This window comes from Mugil cephalus, chromosome 1, assembly GCF_022458985.1.
Source record: "Mugil cephalus isolate CIBA_MC_2020 chromosome 1, CIBA_Mcephalus_1.1, whole genome shotgun sequence".
Taxonomy (NCBI): Eukaryota; Metazoa; Chordata; class Actinopteri; order Mugiliformes; family Mugilidae; genus Mugil; species Mugil cephalus.
This window is the reverse complement of record NC_061770.1, coordinates 4,363,241-4,381,724: the sequence shown is the minus strand read 5'-3', so window position 1 is coordinate 4,381,724 and position 18,484 is coordinate 4,363,241. Positions and strand designations below refer to the sequence as shown.

General features: G+C 41.0%; 1 protein-coding gene across 3 annotated transcripts in view; it reads right to left on the bottom strand.

Moving 5' to 3' along the window:
- LOC124996669 (nucleolar protein 4-like) overlaps positions 1–14,656 on the bottom strand; it is a 138,911-nt gene extending 124,255 nt beyond the window's left edge. Inside the window, exons 1-2 of one of the 3 annotated variants that reach the window (XM_047569929.1) lie at positions 13,447–14,655; positions 11,957–12,394 (exon numbers count right to left, since the gene is read on the bottom strand). In XM_047569929.1, the coding sequence (XP_047425885.1) occupies positions 11,957–12,376 (420 nt within the window). In that variant the 5' untranslated portion in view covers positions 12,377–12,394; positions 13,447–14,655. Of the gene's footprint in view, positions 1–11,956 lie in introns of all 3 variants that reach the window. The other 2 variants (XM_047569936.1, XM_047569921.1) reach the window with 2 other exon arrangements.
- Positions 14,657–18,484: the final 3,828 nt, after the last annotated feature.

Genomic DNA, 18,484 nt, shown 5'->3' with positions numbered 1-18,484 from the left:
GGTTTTTATAATGACAGAATAAGGGGCTCTTTGAGGTAGCAGAGATCACTGAGGCCTGATAGAAGGGGCCATCCCAATTAAGCTGCGCCTTCTTCAGCAGACGCACAACACACTCTCAGACCCCCAGATGCACCGGACAGCACTCTGTGTGTGTGGTGTGTGTGTGTGTAGGCTGAGCCACTGTTCTGTCCCTCCTCCTCCTTCTCCTCCTCCTCCTCCTCCTTATACTCCTCCTCTCATTGGGACAAATTGTCTGTATAGTTGGTAACAGAGGACAGAGAAGACACACATGCACACACAGAGGTTTTATTCATCCATCTGTTTACCTAAACATACCCATTGCCATCCCTCTACAGTGCTGATAAGAGCGCAGACAAGCCTGGTTTATTGGAGTCATTTCCAAGTCAACACAGCTCTGTGTATCAGGTCCATCTGAATGAGACAGCAGCCTTCATCAGAGGATATCACAGTTTGCATTTTAGCCGTTTGGGTATTGCTCTCACCCAGCAAAACTAATCAAGAGGGCAGCAGGGGGATACATTCAGCATTCATTTGTGCGTCTTTAACATTGCAAGCAAGCAAGTGTAACTAGAGGCCAGGTCACAGAAAATAATAAAACAAACACCATATGCCTGCAGATCCTAGAACTGAACACTTTCACACATCAGATGTGAGGAAAGCTAATTAACAGAGAGACACACGCAGATGTTAAACATTAGCAAAGCACTGAGAGGAAACTTGTTTTGGGTACAGCAGTGACATTAAAGCAAAGTTATTATCCACCACTAGATGGGCTGTACCCCCAGCTACAGCCAACAAAGACAAACAATGCCTGCTTTAGAATAAGCATTAACAAAGTGTAACTGAACAACGTAAGCCTACACTTTATTTTATCTTTTAATCCAGTACAGCTAATTAACCACACTGTCATACAAGGATGCTCCTTTATTTCTTTGCCTGTATATGATTCATCAGCTGGTCTGCACACTATGTACACAACCAGAGATAGACAATAGAATAGGTGCAGCACTTTCATTGTTACTGTATATTTTATTCTATACGAAAAATGTCTGAACGCAGTCATTCTAGTGTCCCTTTTTAGCCCGTTTCATCTGGAGAATATACCACCTTTGTCTACATCTGCAGACTACTAAAATCCACTCATATTAGCAGTAATCAAAGTTGTGGTTAGAATGTCAACTTTGCGGTTGAGGTAACAACAAATGGGACCAAGTTGCCCAAACCAAAAAGCAAAAAAAAAACATCCCTGACTATAGCACTTAGCACCAAAATCACTATGCTATAGAACATCAGTCGAACTAACCAACCGATACTGGAAAACATTTGGGTTGGGAAAGGTTCCCTAGGCAACCAGAGGCTGGAAAGTCCCTTAGCAACCAGCTGTCAGCTACAAAGCAGTGGACAAACAAATCGAATCGTGTAAAATTCCGTATGTCTGTATCATATTAGTTGTTTTCTGTTACCAGTCAGAAGTGAACGACATATCTGTCTGTATCTGCCTGTTTAAAAGATGTTTTAGAGTCAACTATGCTTGTCACCACCTTTAAAGCATTTCAGCCTGCGGGTCAGGCATTAGGTCAAAGGCTAAACACTGTTTTCTTACAATACGAGCCATATACAGTATATATTTCATATAGTTCTGATCACCATGTAAAAAAAGGCCAGTGACCACAGAGCAACTCTCCATATATAACACTCTCCTCTAAAACTAGCCAACCATTGTCTGAGCCAACTGAAGACAGCACAGAGAGGGGGAAGTAGTCATCACATGTACTTGACACTAGTGTCTAGATAGCAACTATTATTAGTCCCAACAAACCACTCAGCATTTCCTTCTCTAGCTGGAGTCTCAAACTCCACATGTAGCAGAGTAATAGTAGTGAAGTGTAAGTTGTGGCAAAAAACAAAAACAAACCACACATGACATCCTTCTCTATGACATGACTACAATGACCATTGATGTTTAGTCAAACATACAGTATATTTACATTGTGAGAAAGCGTCTGTTATCAGGGCTGCAGCAGAGTCATCCTCATCTCAGGGTGGAACACTATATGGGACACTGAGTCTGAATGCATGGGATGCAGAAATCTGATTATTGGATTGTACATTTACAGAGCAATTAATGAGTAACGCTTTGCTACCACTGTGTTACACGTCAGTTTGATAACAAACAGGCAGTGACCTTATTGGGCTTAAAGTAAAGTAAATTACATACTGTTTATCTTCCTCACTGTATTGTATGTATTTCCTCACTGGGACAGTATAAACACAATTGGTCTTTAGGGGCCATGTCAACACAGTAATAATTACTTTGAATACGTCAGGTGCTTCAGGACTGTGCCTGACCTGGTCCTCCTCAGTAATGTAACTCCACGTAACATATCTACCCATTTTCTTACACACTGGGAACAACTGGGAGTTCAGTGTCTCAAGGATGCTTAAGCATGTGACATGTTCTGGGGACTGAGCGGCTAACCCTGTGGCTTGTGGACAATCGGCTCTACTTACTGAGCCACAGCAGCCCCCAGCATAGAGTAACATAAAAAACTACTTGTATCCACCCCTCCTTAGGTGGAGTGGATCAGGACAATTAAAAAAATGGAAATTATTTGAAAACCCAAACACAGTTCCACTGCGACTGCGAGGCCAGTGGGGCACAGAGCTATGTAACAAGTACAGAAAGAAACAAAACAGAGCAGCAGATAAATCACACAGAGCAATGCCACCACACACCAGCACAAGAATAACAGCTCACAACAGTGTAGTCCACTCAGGCAGGTGGTGTTCACACTACGGGCAACAGATTTATTAAACTGTGAAACGTGACCAGCCACAGCTGAAGCGTTGCTCAAATGCTCATTTACAGCACTATGTTATCACCCGTTTAAAGATGATGCAACATAGGATGTAATCCTTCAAGAGCTGCCACTCTGCGTTGAAGCACAAATAAAAACAAAACACATATGACTGGATGGTGAGTCGCATCGCAGCTCTGAAAAAAAGTTAAGGAGTGCTCAGGTTTTAATCGTTGAGATGAGATGAGATTCATCCCACAGTGGGAGAAAGCATCAGTCTGAATCTTCACGCTGGAAGATTTAATTGAAAATGGGGCTTTTGCTTTAGGCACGTGTTTTTTCACCAGTCTGAACATGTGCAGTGGCTGAAGAAATGAGACAACAAACACAAAATATATAGTACTGTGTCCATTTGGCCTTGCACATATGAGACTAAACACACGTCCCCTGTGCACAAAATTATTATTAGTATTAGTCACATGGATTATGCAGTTGCAATAGTATGATGCTTCTCTTCACTAAGATTCTGTGGGATAGAATGTCTATCAGACGGGATGTCTAATCGAGGGAGAGAAAAAAAATGCTGTTGATATGCACAATCAGTACCATGACACCAAATGGACTAAATGACGCCTTCAATTCAAGGTGTTATTTAAATTAGTGACTGACAATAACCTGGTCAAATGTAGTTTAGATAGTTCTACCATAAGGTACAGGACCTACATAGATTGCTGGGGAAGGATCTGTGCCGAACATGCGCACAAACGCGTGCAAACGTGTGATGCGAGTCAAATAAAAAGGTGACATATATTTCTGTCCTTCACATGGACGTTTGAGACATTTGTTGGAATGCACTTATTTTCTTGTTCAGCATAACATACGTATTATATGAGTTCTGCTGCAGCATAGGTTGTTGTGTGTTATATGCATGTTGTGTGTCGGTGAATTGTGAACTTCCAGTGATTTTGCAGAACATTGACAGTACAATTAAAACCCAAAGGGAATCCTTGATTCACTTTGTAAGGTGTCCGTGAAGTTTGTGATCAAATGTCACATTTTATAACAGCTTGTCATTATTTCATTACAAGGTTAATTCAAACACACATATTAATCATAGACACGGTGGAGATTCCACTGATATGTTGATCGGGCACACACACAGACGGGTCTGACAGCTGTATGCATTCACAGTATATTACCTTAATAAGGGCTGTACATGTGCCTCGGGGCAAGTTTCTCAGCCAAGTCTCAAACCAAGACTCCCAGCAGCAAGATGGAAGGCTGTACTACTAATTAAGCTAATTAAAAAGTCCCCTCTTGAATTCATTGAAGGATAGTTTTTCCCACCAGGAGTTCACTTTTTTTTCCGTAGCAGTGCAAAGAAACAGAAGACCTAAAGTGAGCATGATGATATGTAGCAAAGGCCCAAAACTGGATACAAAAACATCCCTCTACACAGCAGAGGCGCCTGACTCATCAGAATCATCAACATGAAGGTTGTGTAGCTTTAATTTCATTATATAGTAAGGACCAATAGGTATGTCAAGGCTTTTGATCTGCTTTTAATGTACAGTATTATGGAGAACTGGATACCAGTTAATATAATGCCAATTCAATTTACAAGGAGTCTCCAAGAGGTTACCTGATCTTCCTTATGCTTCTACAGTTTTAGGCCCGTTTAGTATGTTAATTAGTCAAGTCAACAGACCACTTTGCCACCACAATCATCAGTCTGGTACCATTCCTGTTTCAGGAGACTGCGTCAACATGAAGCCAAAGTACTGTTGCTACGGCTACCTCCAATTTAATAAACTCTGAACTAGAACTCTGATAAAACTGCAGTGTTGAAATGTTAAAGCTGCCTTGTTCAAACATTTTTAATTTACACTTGTCTCTGCGCTGCAGTCCTCCTCAGGAAGCTCTTCCGTGAATGGCTTCAGACCACAGAGCACATTTAACCTCAGTGACACCTGGTGTCGCAAGCTGCTCCTTATAAGGAGCTGGTTAAAAGATCCAATAGAAGGAAATAAGGAGTGATCTAAACAGCAGCCACCTCCAAACACAACCACATATATTACCTGGTGCCCATAACAATGAGAACAGGAGATATAACAGTTATATTCATTATGAATTAATCTGCCTTGATGGATAAATACATTCTGTCGTCTATAATGTGTCAAAAACAGCATTAATTAAGGAATAGTAAATGCCATAAAGACCAAGTCTATCAAATTGTCCAGATTTGCCATGTATAATTCAAGTTAGAACAGTTTAATGTTTCCATAAGAACAGCTGATTATCATCTTCTAAATCCACTTGTCCTCTAGACACTCACGGGTGAGTTGGAGCCTATATAGGGCCCTGACAAGATGAGAGGCGGGGTAACCTATTACAGGGATAACACATACAACCAAATGTAACACTAAGCTTTTGAGTAAAATGTGTCATCACATAAGCACCTCCATCAGAACAGATATTGATATGATATTTTGTTCCTGAATGAAATAAATTGTTTCTGATCTTTCATATTAGACATCATCCTTGTGATACCAAGTTCTTATGTATTTTCCTAAAAATAGTGATATATATATATATATACACACACACACACATATATATATATATGTGTGTGTGTGTGTGTGTGTATATATATATATATATATAGAGAGAGAGAGAGATACACACAGGGTTGCTGTAGATTAATTTCGATTAATCACAATCAAATATCATTAATTTTTAATCTTTTTTAGTCGTGTTTCATTTTGTATGAGCAAGCTAACTCAAGAAAGAAAGAAATATATGTGCACTTCACGTCTTCATTAAACACAGTTTCAACAAAACAACTTATGCAAGTGAACAACTTTTTGTCTCTTCTTTTTAAACAAACATTTCTCCACATTAATGTGACCCTGTTCCTCCTCTTTCAGCAGCTACTAAGACAAACCAACTTGTTGACATTGTGCAACGAGAGCACAATGTTGCTGCAGCTGAGAACAGTCTCTCACATGGAACAGTGGTTGCAGGAGTAGCCAGGCATTTGCCAGCCTTAATGTATATATATATTGTGGACTAAACATTTTCTAAGCTCTTCACCTCACACACACATGGGTGTGTACATACACATACACTATCTGTGTGTCAGTGTCAGTGTGTAAACACAATTGAGGTCTGATCAGCTGTTGCTGCAGTCAGGTCATACCCCTCTCAGCAGGATGCAGACACAGAGAAAGCAGGATGCTGATTTGAGCCATAATCAGAGCATTAAGATCCCGTGTAGCTTGACACAACCAGGCATGTGTCTCTCACCTCACTCAACAGGTATAGGACACGACACACAAACAAGACAAGATGTTCTGCCTGAACAGGGAAACTGAGATTTAAAACACACCGTCAGCTCGGAAAAACATCAGATGCTGCTGTCACTTTGCGTCATATGATGTTTATTTCCTGAGTTGCTAAAGACATGGAGCCCAAACAGTTTGCTTTCTATGTTAAGTTCTAACAGGAAAGCCAAAGCATGACTGTCAAGTTGCTCAGTGTGCTCCTGAACAGCTCTGCTGGTGGTTAAAAAGCCATTAATGAGCCACGCTTTGCGCTGGCTGACATGTACCACCATTAGCATAAATGCAAACACTGCACACCTGGAAATACTCACTAAGGCACCTATTGTGGTTGAATCCTATTGTGGTTGAACCCACTGCTAAAAATAGGGCCAAAACAAAGTCTCAGTTGTTTCGGGAAATTATTTAATCTTTTTACACGAAATCATATAGTTGAGACAAGGATGGTTTGGATTAGACTTGTTTCCAAAGATTTATGCTTAATAGTCTTGGATGGCCACGGACAAGATTAGGAAGTAGTGAGAGGGAGATTGAGTCACGCTTGGTCAGATATTTTCATATGATCAGTTCATGAAACATACAGAACAATAAAGGTCTTAAGGTGAAGTACAATAAATAATATTTATTTAGCCCAATATAATTAACTTGGGGCTTTACAATCACAGAGCACAACAACAAACTTTACAGCGTATGTTTAGGTGTCTTGCTCTAATGCACTTCTGCGGAGGTTTTGGAGAAAGTGAAGACAGATATTAATTTGCTCGCACACGCATCTGGGGTTTGATGTATACAACTCAGAGTCAGAAGCAGTACATTTTCTTCCTACAGGTCATTCTATGCTTTTAAGGTCAAAATCAAGAATCTAAATGACGACCGTGATGCAGTGGAACAATATATTACATAAATATATATAACATATATGAACCAGTCCTATTAAACACTGCCCTGTTTTGATGCTGATTGTCAAATTGTTACTGATGCAAAGACATCTGAACGCACCTCACTAAACGTCTATATTTACATCAGATGTATCATCCCAGTATGAGGCGACTGGGTGCTGGCACTGATGGCGATCCAGCTCACCAAAATAGCAGGCTAATAGCATCCAGACATGGAGACAGGCAGGTGGTTACAAAACACACTTGAATCAGTGTAGCTAAGAGGCTCTAAACACATTTATTCTTTTGATCATTTACTTCAGTCTCTGTGAGATGTAATATGCTGGTGAGGTTTTGTTTTTAGAAAGATTCAGATTAACAACAGTAATATGGGCAAGGCTAAGTCTGCGGTTGAACTCATGGCCTTTATTGCATTTTGCTGCTTCTGGGCTAGTCCATCATCAGGGGACCAATGAATGCTGAATTATAGCAGTGAATTCTGAGAAAAAAAAAAAATGTGAGGAACTCTGTCCATGAGCTGAAACTTATGAGAAACTGGGGCACGGAGCAAAATCACGACCCAGAACACACAAGCTGTTCTACAAAAGAATGAAGAACAAAATGAATGTTTTGGAACGGCCAAGTCTTGACCTTTATCCAACAGAAATGTTATGGAAGGACCTGAAACAAGTAGTTCATGAGAGGAAACATGTTAGAACTGAAGTGGCTCTGTTCTGAGGAATGGGTTTAGGTTTTCACCAAGCTGCAGACGACAGATCAGCAGTTACCAGAAATATTTAGTTGCTGTTATTGCTGCACAAGGGGGGGTCGCACCTGATACTGTAAACAAGGGTTATCATTTTCTCATTTGTTTGATTGGGTTCTTTCTGTCTATTTTCAGAACTTGTGTGAAATACCTGCTAATGTTTTGAGATGTTTTTAGGTAAAAATGTAGATTTGAATAAGTGCAAAAACTTTTAAGAACAAGTTTTACAGAGAGAGAAAAGGGATTATTTTTACATAATCACTTACATTTTTTCTGTTATTTGGAATATAATCTAGATGGGCTGTCTATTCCTCAGAGAAGACAGGTGAGGACCCCAATGGTTCATTAGAGCAAACTACCATCAAGTGTGTAGAAATACTTCACTAAAGATGAAGCCTATTCTACTGTGACATGCAGAATATATAAATCAGTCCTAAAATACAACCAACATACTATCGCATTACACACTCAACTAAAAAGGCATTGCTGACACTAACAGCAGTCAATTAATAACTTCACCAACTTCAAACTTGCAGTAACAGGGAGAAGGAAGATTATTCAAAGTTATTGAACTGTAGCTGCAGTACAGTACATCTTACAACAAGCTGTGGAGTACTAATAAATAAAAATAAATAATAAAAATAAAATGAATAAATCTGTAGTATACAGTATGTGGAGCATGGGCTGTCTGTTCCCAGCATATGTATTCAGTTCAAGAATATAAATTTCAACATTGCAAAGCATTACTTTCTACTCTGTTTTTATTAATGACGTCATTATGTATCGACTTGACTTTTATCTTATCACACACAACCCCCTAGTCTACGCAACTAACAACATCTGGGACTTAACCTGCTCAGAAAAATGTTCAGTCCCATAGTCTTACCAGTGCAAACATTCAAATCAACATCAATTTCTATTTTTATTCATAACTACCTTTCTTGCCAAGACTTTAGACTTTGTTATCTGGAATACATCATATATTTTAACACTGTAGATATGAAAGAATAAACGGTACACATTAAACAATGTGTATTTCTGAATATAACTAGTGAAGTTAATTATAAAAGTATTCTCATATTTAAGTCTAAAATTTTTAGAAAAAATATTATTTCATGGAAATGACTAACACTTGACTAACACTTCTTTCTACCATCAGCCTAGTTATGTTGAGGATTAGAATAGTTCACAGACATCCACACTTGTCACTCACACACACAGTAGGTTCACGTGAAAACAGGAGGGACCTCTCTCTCTCTCTCTCTCTCTTTCACCCTAGTCTAAACAGCCGAATCCTCAGATACTGAACAGACTCAACAGAAACACTGAGAGACAGAGAGCGAGTGAGGAGGGAGGATTACTGAAGATAAACTCTGTGTGAAGATTCACAGTCCTGCCAGCAATACTCCAGATTTTAATCTGAATATGAAACGATACGGGACAGGGTGAAATTAGCTGAGCGGTAACCATGCCAACCAGCACCTCAAATCCTTCTTTCATCTCCTCCACTCTCCTGCGTTACAGCTACATGTCTGTTTAACGATCTGAACAACACGATGCCAAGAATGATTTAAACAGAGCTGTCCACTGATGCAACATCTGAGCTGAATCCACAATCTGTTTGAGACTACAGCACTACATTCAATTAGTGGTTAGATTACAGGTGGACTGGACTGAATCATTTGTATTAGCCCCTCTCTTTCCTTTCATTCATGTCCACTGCACTCCACTGTCAACAAGTGCCGTCTCCTCTGAAAATTACTTAGCATGTAGGTCAGGGTCACCCCTCACTGTCCACACACATTAACACACAATGAGTGTAAAGCAGAGAAGGTCTGAGTCCTTCGGTGTAAAATATCTGAACACTGTTTACCAAGCCACCTCTGAAAAATATTGAAAATGTTTAGAAATATAAAAAAAAAAATCCATGACAAACAGCAGGAATGTGTCGCAAGAAAACGCTGCGTGTACTCTCATGCGCATGAACGTGCATCGATAAATCGATAGCTGTAATTGTTCATACTGCCATTCGTGCGGAAAAGACGTGGCGAACAGTCAGTACATTCAAATCACACTCTGATGTCTCCATCAATCCGATCTGAATAGCGTAACACTGAGTAACATCTGCGTTCAACAGAGATTTCCTATAAACGCTTAATTTTTCATGTGTTTTGTAAATAACACATCCTCCCCCGGTGACTCATAAAGGCTTTTATTATCTTACTTGTGTTTTCCTAGAAAACAAGGTCACTGTGCAACTGTAATGAGTACAATATACTGTTAAATCAACCCAATATATGACTATGTACCTGAAAAATGACCTCTGAGTTATTTCTAAATGACTTGAACGTCTATAAAACAGTGGACCCCTCTTCATAGTAAAGAAACTAAGTATTTTAGCTCAATTGGCAAAATAAAATAAAAGGCTTAGAGCTGGACAGTTTTAACAAAATAAATAACCAGTCAACAGACCTGAATATTTTACAATAGCTCTGTGATGTACACATACAAATACTAAATGCTTAGACCAGCTTTATGAAACTACACAACAGAAATATCCTCCCAGTTCTATAAAGTTCTTCCACACAGCACTTGAGTCAGTACAACAGACGGGGCCTTACTATGTGCTCAATCCAAATCAACCGCTTTAACAACCACTCAAGAGGCTCTGCAGTTTTTAATTTAGACCTCAGTTCTAAGTTAGCTTTTACCACATACTGTACTTGCAGTACGTCAGACTCATAACCTTCATTCCTAAAACGGAATACGGGCAAAAAGACACAACATTTTGTGAATGTAAGCACAGACAGTAACTCTTACGCTCTTGTGTGTTAGGACAAATCTAGTGTTACAATTAACATTTATCTTGATGGTTGATTCATTTCTTAATTATTTTTATGCTGTTTGTGAAGCCTATACAACGCTTTTTCTGAAACAATCCCAATGTGTCTACACTTGAAGTTTTTACGTTTTCTTACATTTTCTCACCTCAGCGTCACAAGCAGCTTTCTCTAAAAGCATCGCACCTGTTTCGCAAGTTATATCAAGTCAACACCTGGACCTAGGGATGATGAATATAGCTGTAGACGCCTGGCGTGTTTACTTCACAACCTCCCGTCCACTTCATTTCACGCCTGTTTTTAACGCTGTGCGGAATTTTAGCTGTTTATATTCTTATCAAAGACGTGACGTCCAAATTCATTCTGCTGCGGGACAGCAAGCTCCAGCATCCAGCCAGATCATTAACGACTACCTAGACAAGAAGAACAAGGGGCCGTGCAACAGATGGTCCAACTCCACGGCATCAAGGCGGGCTTGGACAACATGAAGAGGCAGAAAACGCTGTGGCAGCCTAAATCAACAGAGGGAATGAATAGAGATCTCAACAACCTAGTGCACCTCAGGCAAAGGAGAGTCTGATCACACTAAGTACTATGTTTTAATGGCCCAGGTGCTTTATATGACTCTTCCTGTCATTATACTTCAGAGCATCCTTTAATGAATGTAGGCTATATCTTGCTCCTAAACATGCAGTCTAATATATATCCTGTCATGTTGACAAACTGTTGATATATCTTAATGTTGCTGGAAACAAATCTCCTGATCTATTGCTTATCAGGAATATGTAATCAACCCCAGTTTTTTTGATGCAGATCTAATGCATCTTTTTACTGGCAGCTTTTACAGTATGTTTGGTGGATCACGTCTTAAATATTGTGTGATCACTTTTCTTGCAGTACATTATAAAAGAATGAATTATAGAATAAACTAATCTAAATGACCAGCCCTTACTAACAGAAGCACAACTTTCAGAAAGGAACGTGAGCAAATTCTGTGGGTGTTTTTTCTGCAGGTGAAATGATCAGCCTACCGGCACAAAACCACTCATGGGCTCGGCTCCGTGGAACAGGTGTTTTCCGTGGCCGTGGCACCGAGCCAAGGAAAGTTATTTCGCATGCAGCTTCCGGCTGTACACACACACACACACACACACACACACACACACACACACACAGACACACACACGCACAAACATACGCGTCTTATTCCTGGAGGCAAATGAAGCCTGGAAGTGGCGGACACGCACGCACATCATGAAAACGGGACAAACACACGCACGGAGCTCAGAGGAAAAGAGGAAGATGCACTAACCGTCGCCTTGATGGGGACGTACAGCACCGGTCTGTCCGACGAGCCGTTCTTCCCGTCCTGCAGCGTCCCGACCTGGAAGCCCTTAGACTTGACCCAGAATTTAAATTTGGCGTTGATGTGGTTGTTGCTTTTGTCGTGCAGGAACACCCCGTTGCTGTTCTCCTCGTCCCCTTGCAGCAGGGTCTGGAGGATCTTGTTGTACTTGCGCCGGGTCACGGTCTTGGTCTTGCCGGAGTCCCCGTACGTCCGCAGGCACCAGTCCTGAAATTCGCCGAACATCTCCGTCACTCCGGCCGCCGCCTCCGCCGGAGCCCCGCCGCTGTAGCCGCTGGGACTCCGGCTCCTGTGCTGGCTCTGGAGATTGTTGGCAGTGGAGGTGGTGACCGCGTCCCCCACGCTGCTGGCTTTTCTCGTTGTCATGATGAAAGGAGGGGAGTCCTGCAGGACAAAAAAAAAAAAAGACCCACTTTGTTGTTGTCCGTTAAAATTCGGTTGGGATGGGCTAACGACCAGAACCACGGGACAAACGGCGGCTCGCTGCCTTTTCACCAGGGGGCGAAATCAGCCCAAAGCGACAAATCTGGTGACAAAAAAAAAAAAAAAAAAAAAAAAGAATCCAACCACACTCTTCAGACGTCTCTCTAATCTCTAAAACGACAAGTCCCGACCATTCAAATTGTCTCCAAGGAAAGACCTAGCCACAAAGTCCCATTCGTTTGGTCAATGAACGTCTAAAAAAATGAACCGTTTGGAGCCCACCTGCTCTTCCTCACTCCTCTCGGCTCTTACGCACCATTGGACAGGAAAGAGGAAAAGATCAAGCGCTCACCGCTGGGATGCCAAAACGACAAAACAAATAACTCCTGCGTTTGGGTGCAATTTCAGCAACGACAATGAAGCGGAGGAAGGGACCGGGAGGCAAAGAGGGAAGGGGGCGGACCGGCCGGACGGTGCAGACTGGAGCGGAGTGCTCTCCTCAGACACACCTGTTAGCAGCGTGGGTCTGTCGGCCTGTCCCGTGGGGGGTGTCGGTCACCGCCTCCCCTCTTCAACCACCTCCTCTTCCTCCTCTGACGGAGAAAAGAAAGAAAGAATGAAAGAAAGAAATGGGGACTCGGTAACGTTCTCCCTTCAGAAAATAAAATAAAAAGACGATATTAAAAGATGTTTTTTCTGGTTCGGTTGTCGGGTCTCCATCACCATCAAGCTCAAAATGGGGGGTTACAAAGGCTTTGAATGGAAGCTAATTTAGCTTTTTAACAGAAAGAAAGAAAGAATGAGCGCAGAATCTAGTGTCCTGTTTCTATCTGTGCTCCTCCAGCGGGCTGACAGGCTGACGGGAGACCACCAGACACCTGTTTGAGTCCTGAACGTCGGTCCTCTCTGTGGCACCGTTAAAGCGCAGCCCTACGCTTCATTTCCTCTCTCCTCAAACAAGCCATTAGGTGCGACGCCGGTACGATATCGCGGATGCACTCCTAAATACTCACTGAGGCACAGCTGACAGTCTCGGCCCGGCCTCAGTTGACGGGACACGCACGCTGCAGCTCGAACCTCCAAAAGCAGGAAGTGTCAGAAAAGAAAAAAAAAGAAAAAAAGAAAAAAATGACCGAAACGCGCTGCGCATTGTGGTGCCAAACCGTGCGAGTCAACAGGGGGTGTAACAGGCTGAAGAGAGGATCAAGTCAAAACAGGGCGAAATAAGTTTACACGAAAAAGAAAAGTAAATGAACGGGAAAAAAAGAATGAAAAGAATTCACTATTTCTTTGCCCCGCTTCAGGGCAGCATACAGAACAGCACCAGTTCTGAATATTTAAGAAGAAATCAATCAGGTTAAATTTGTTTGTGTTGAAGTGCTGTTTTTGTTGGCGAGTTTTTTGTTTTTTTTTTGAGCAGGAAAATCTTTGATGCATGAACTCAACGGGATGGCAATGTGGCATGTCAAATATCCCTGCACTGCTTTGTATTTCATTTTATGTGTGTGTGTTTTTTTTTCTTTCTGCTATTCCCCACCTATTTAATGTGTTTCATCAATCTAATTCCAAATGTGGGTTTATTCTTGGCATGTTTCTTACCTATTAAGACAGTAAAAACTCTCAACAAATCTCTGTTGTCAAAACCCCCGAACCCACAAGCATCTTGGTGTGGTCATGAACGCAGATCACACAAGAGTTTTAAATTCTTATGCCTCCGTAGCTTTTATCTCTAGTAGGTTTTTAGAGATGCACACTGAGACCAAGACAGACCGCATGAGGCCCATTCACAGATCATCTTTGGCTTGTCTTCCTGTTTGTCAGAAAAGTGGTTTGAAAAACTGTACACTGAATGGTTTCAAGCTGCAGCTAATCTCATATCTGCTGCTCTGTTATGAACAGTTTTCTAACCTCTCAGGCGATCTGGGACGCATCTGCAGACTGTCCAAAAAGTTACAATATAAACACCTCCCCCCCCAAAAAAAAACTCTGAGGAGAAATGCTACTTCCATCTAACTGAACTGAATCGTTTCCCTTTACCACGCTGTGTCTGTTTTGGTTTGGCTTTATCTTCCATTTGATTGTATTATTTACTTTTATGTTTCTTTTATGACATTTAGTGGCGTATATTAAGTGCTTCATGTTATTAAAGGTGATATACAAATAAACCTGCATTGTCTGTTTTACAACACAATAAACAAATTAGCAAGCCACGATGTGATCATTTATTTTACTGACTTACCTTTGATGTAACTGAGACATTTAATGCAAGATTCTAACTCAAAGACCTCTTTAAGTACAGTGAGTTCAGGCATTTGAGCTAAATTACAGAACCAGATTCTGAGATTCAGAGGAAACTGACGTTAATGTTTAAGTTGAGGAGGAGCGAGGTTGGATGTTTTGCAGTGAAATGATCTGGCTTATCTTGTAGCTTTCATCTGACTTGAGTTTTCCAGCTTTTTCAGCGGCAATATATTACCCAACACAGACCTACACCTTAATAGTTTTTCAAGTTGATTCTTATCTGGGGCGTCCAGCAGCCGTGCAGCGTCACAAAAGAGCCCATAACACGCTGCAGAAACAGCAACAGTACATACAAAAATAAGGAAGCTGGCACCGACCCAGGCAGCTGAAAACACTCCCCCCAGCACAGCATCCTCTATCAGCCTTAAAGAGGAACACCGCTCCATGTGACCGTTCACATCATGTTCCTACTGGAGCTGTTTTGTTCGGCGTTATATTTATTAATGTGTGGAGTTCATTTGTGATTACATATTTGGTGAAAAGCAGCTACACAGCCACAAGTCTCCTACATAGATGGGGAATTGCAATCATTTTAAGCTCAGGCCAACGGGATTTGAAACCATCCAGTGCTGACAAATTTTGTTTTAAAAAGAAAACATGTTAATTCCTTTTCCTCATCCTAATAAAAACACCATGATAAAAATCTAATTTAATCTCAACCCCAGTGAGGAAAGACTAACTGTCCCATGTGATCATTTGCTGATAACAAGCCTCGTGCAGTTAAAATGCTGATGATTGAGATTTTTATTGCTTAACATCAGTACTGATCAAGAATAGCTGTGGTCAAACACAAGAGTGCACACACACACACACACACACACACACACACACACACACACACACACACATACCAAAAGATCACCATAAACTGATGAGGCATAACATTAGGATCACCTTCCTAATATTGTGTTGGTCCCCTTTTCCAGCCAAAACAGCCCTTTCCTGTCTAGGCATAAACTCCACTAGACCCCTGGAGGTGTGCGGTGTTTTCTGGCACCAAGATGTTAGCAGTAGATCCTTTAAGTCCTGTAAGGTGGGGCCTCCATAGATCAGACTTGTTTGTCCAGCACATGAGACTAGGCCACCTTCTTCCTTTGCTCTGTGGCCCAGTTCTGATGCTCATGTGCTTATTGTTGCTGCATTCAGTCTGACCGGTCTATGACTATTCAGCACCATATGCAACAAACTGCAAAGCACTGTGTATTTATTCTGACCTTTCTATCAAAACCAGCATCAGCAGTCTGAGCTAAGGTACCACATGGGCCAGCATTCACTACCCGCATGCTTCAGTGAGCCTTGGCTGCCCATGACCCTGTCGCCAGTTCACTACTGTTCCTTCCTTGGACCACTTTTGATAGATACTGACCACTGCAGACCAGGAACACCTCACGAGATCTACAGCTGTGGAGATGCCAATTTGTCCCTCATCAAACTCGCTCAGATACTTATGTCTGCCCCTCTTTCCTGCAAAAAAGAGATACTCAGTGTTATTCACTTCACCTGTCTGTGACTATAATGTTAAGTCTGACCTGTGTAAACATTTTTCTTTACAGTCTCAGTACTGACTGAGACACTGTATTATTATTTGCCAATTATTGTGGTCAGAGGATGAGGATGACCCAGCTCATCCATGACTTAGACAACACAGGTAGAGCTTAGCTGAAAAAAAAAAAAAAATAATAATAATAATTATATATATATATATACATAGTATAGTCAGTAAGGTAAACATTTACATTGACACTCCTAAAAATTTGTCACGTAACCAGCTCCATAAGAACACATAATTGGTCAGTAAGGAACTATTAGCACCTAATCTTATCAGATTAGTTCGTCCATGTAAGTAAATTGGCATTGGAATTATTTTAATCAGGCTGAAGAAATATTGGCCATGTCAATGTAGTCAGTGCTATGATTTTTGAGTGTCCTCTCAACCACATAGAAGAAAGATTTGCTTGTCCCATCTGGATGGAAAGTATATGGACCAAAGGCCAGGTATAACAGTATCAGAAATGAATTATTTTCCCTGTCATGTCATTAAACAGTTAAACAGCCTCAGTGAGTCAGCTGAGGCTCTATTGAAAAAAAGCAATGAAAGCGATTTTAACCACTGAATGAGGGGCTGGATGTTCTCCAAATAGATGGAGGTTGGTTTAGGTGCGTGGTGGCTTTAGCATATCATTTACTGTGCATGCCTCTCATTTTTTGTATTTTACATGGAAGTCTGTAAATGCTCTGTTTCACGCAGGTGCAAGTCAAGTTATTAATGACAATGAGAAAGTTGAAGAATGATGATACATTTCAAATGAAAATTTGTGACTTGTGACTGCATAAAACGTTTTACTTTTTTTTCCCCCCCATAAACATACATTTGAGAGCAGATCCAGCCCTGCTCAAAAACATGTGAACACGAAGACCCAAAGACCAAGCCACCGACCCTATAATTATTGGCCAAGTCATTCTTCATGCTCCACCACCTGAGCTAAACTCACCTCCATTATCAGTCAGTCGCAGTTAGGTCAGTGAACATCCGCAGTGTAGTGTATGTGGGAGGATTGCAGGAATTTGTTTTTGTATGTGCATTCATATAACGGTATACATCTGTATAGCTGTGGGTGTATGCATGTTTATTGCAGTGTGATGATGGAGTTTAATAGCTCCACTTTGTGAGCTCAGATTTGTATAGTGAACTGACACCAACACTGGCTCCTGGAAGAGATACAAAATGTCAACAGTGTTTATTTCACTTCACAACAACAGAGCGCTGAAGCTTTAGAGTAATTCAGAATAACTGTTGTCTGATACAGACAGACTGAGCTACATACAGTAAAGTGAGTTACTTTGACTCATCAACATTAGTGCTCTGAGATACGTCCTAATAAAGTAACACTCCCAGTCAGTTATTTTAGGATAACAGGCCTAGGCCTTCATCCAATTGGATGGGAGCCATAATTGTAGTTTGAATTGTCACCAGGGAATGAAAGCTGCATCCCCAGTCAAACTATTTAACAAATTTATGACATTTTTCCATACAGTCCCATTCAGGATTGTTTAACAGCGCACGCACAAGAAGAGAAATGACAATGTAATCTTAATCTGTTGTAGCGATATGGGTAAAGTGGACAGCTACAAAGTTGAACGCAACACTGAGGTGATGCATTTGAGGACGTTTAAAGAAGTATTGCTGAAGTGCCGAAGAAGTTTGCTGTGAAAAATTAAGTCTGTCAGGCAGTAATTTATAAATTCTGCAATATGGATGCTTGTCGAGGTGGTAGTTGGACCTCTTCATGGTTTATAAACATGACTTACCTTGACTTATTTGAAGGGTGGGGCTTAACTGGAAGCAAACAGTCTCAAACACTTTAGCCTGTAAACAGTGGTTAGCATATTTCAATGGACTTTTTTTTGGCACGAATGAATGAGGAAATGCATACACAGAGGGGATGTCTTTATCAACTGAAGCCTCTCCAACAATGATATTACAAGAAGTAAGTGGAACCACTGTGGAGGGTAACATGGTAAATGCAATTTTTGCTTGGACTCCCTTGAAACACACAACTAACTTTGTGTTACCGGGCGGTTAGCATTAGCATTAATGTGTAATAAGAATCCCCTAAATAAGGATTAACTTAACATAATTTCAGTCATGATTTCTTCTAACCCATAACGTTATCCAGGCAGAAACTGATGATGCATTACATATCAATTGAAACTGATATGAAGTGTGCACGTTGATTATCTCTATCCAAT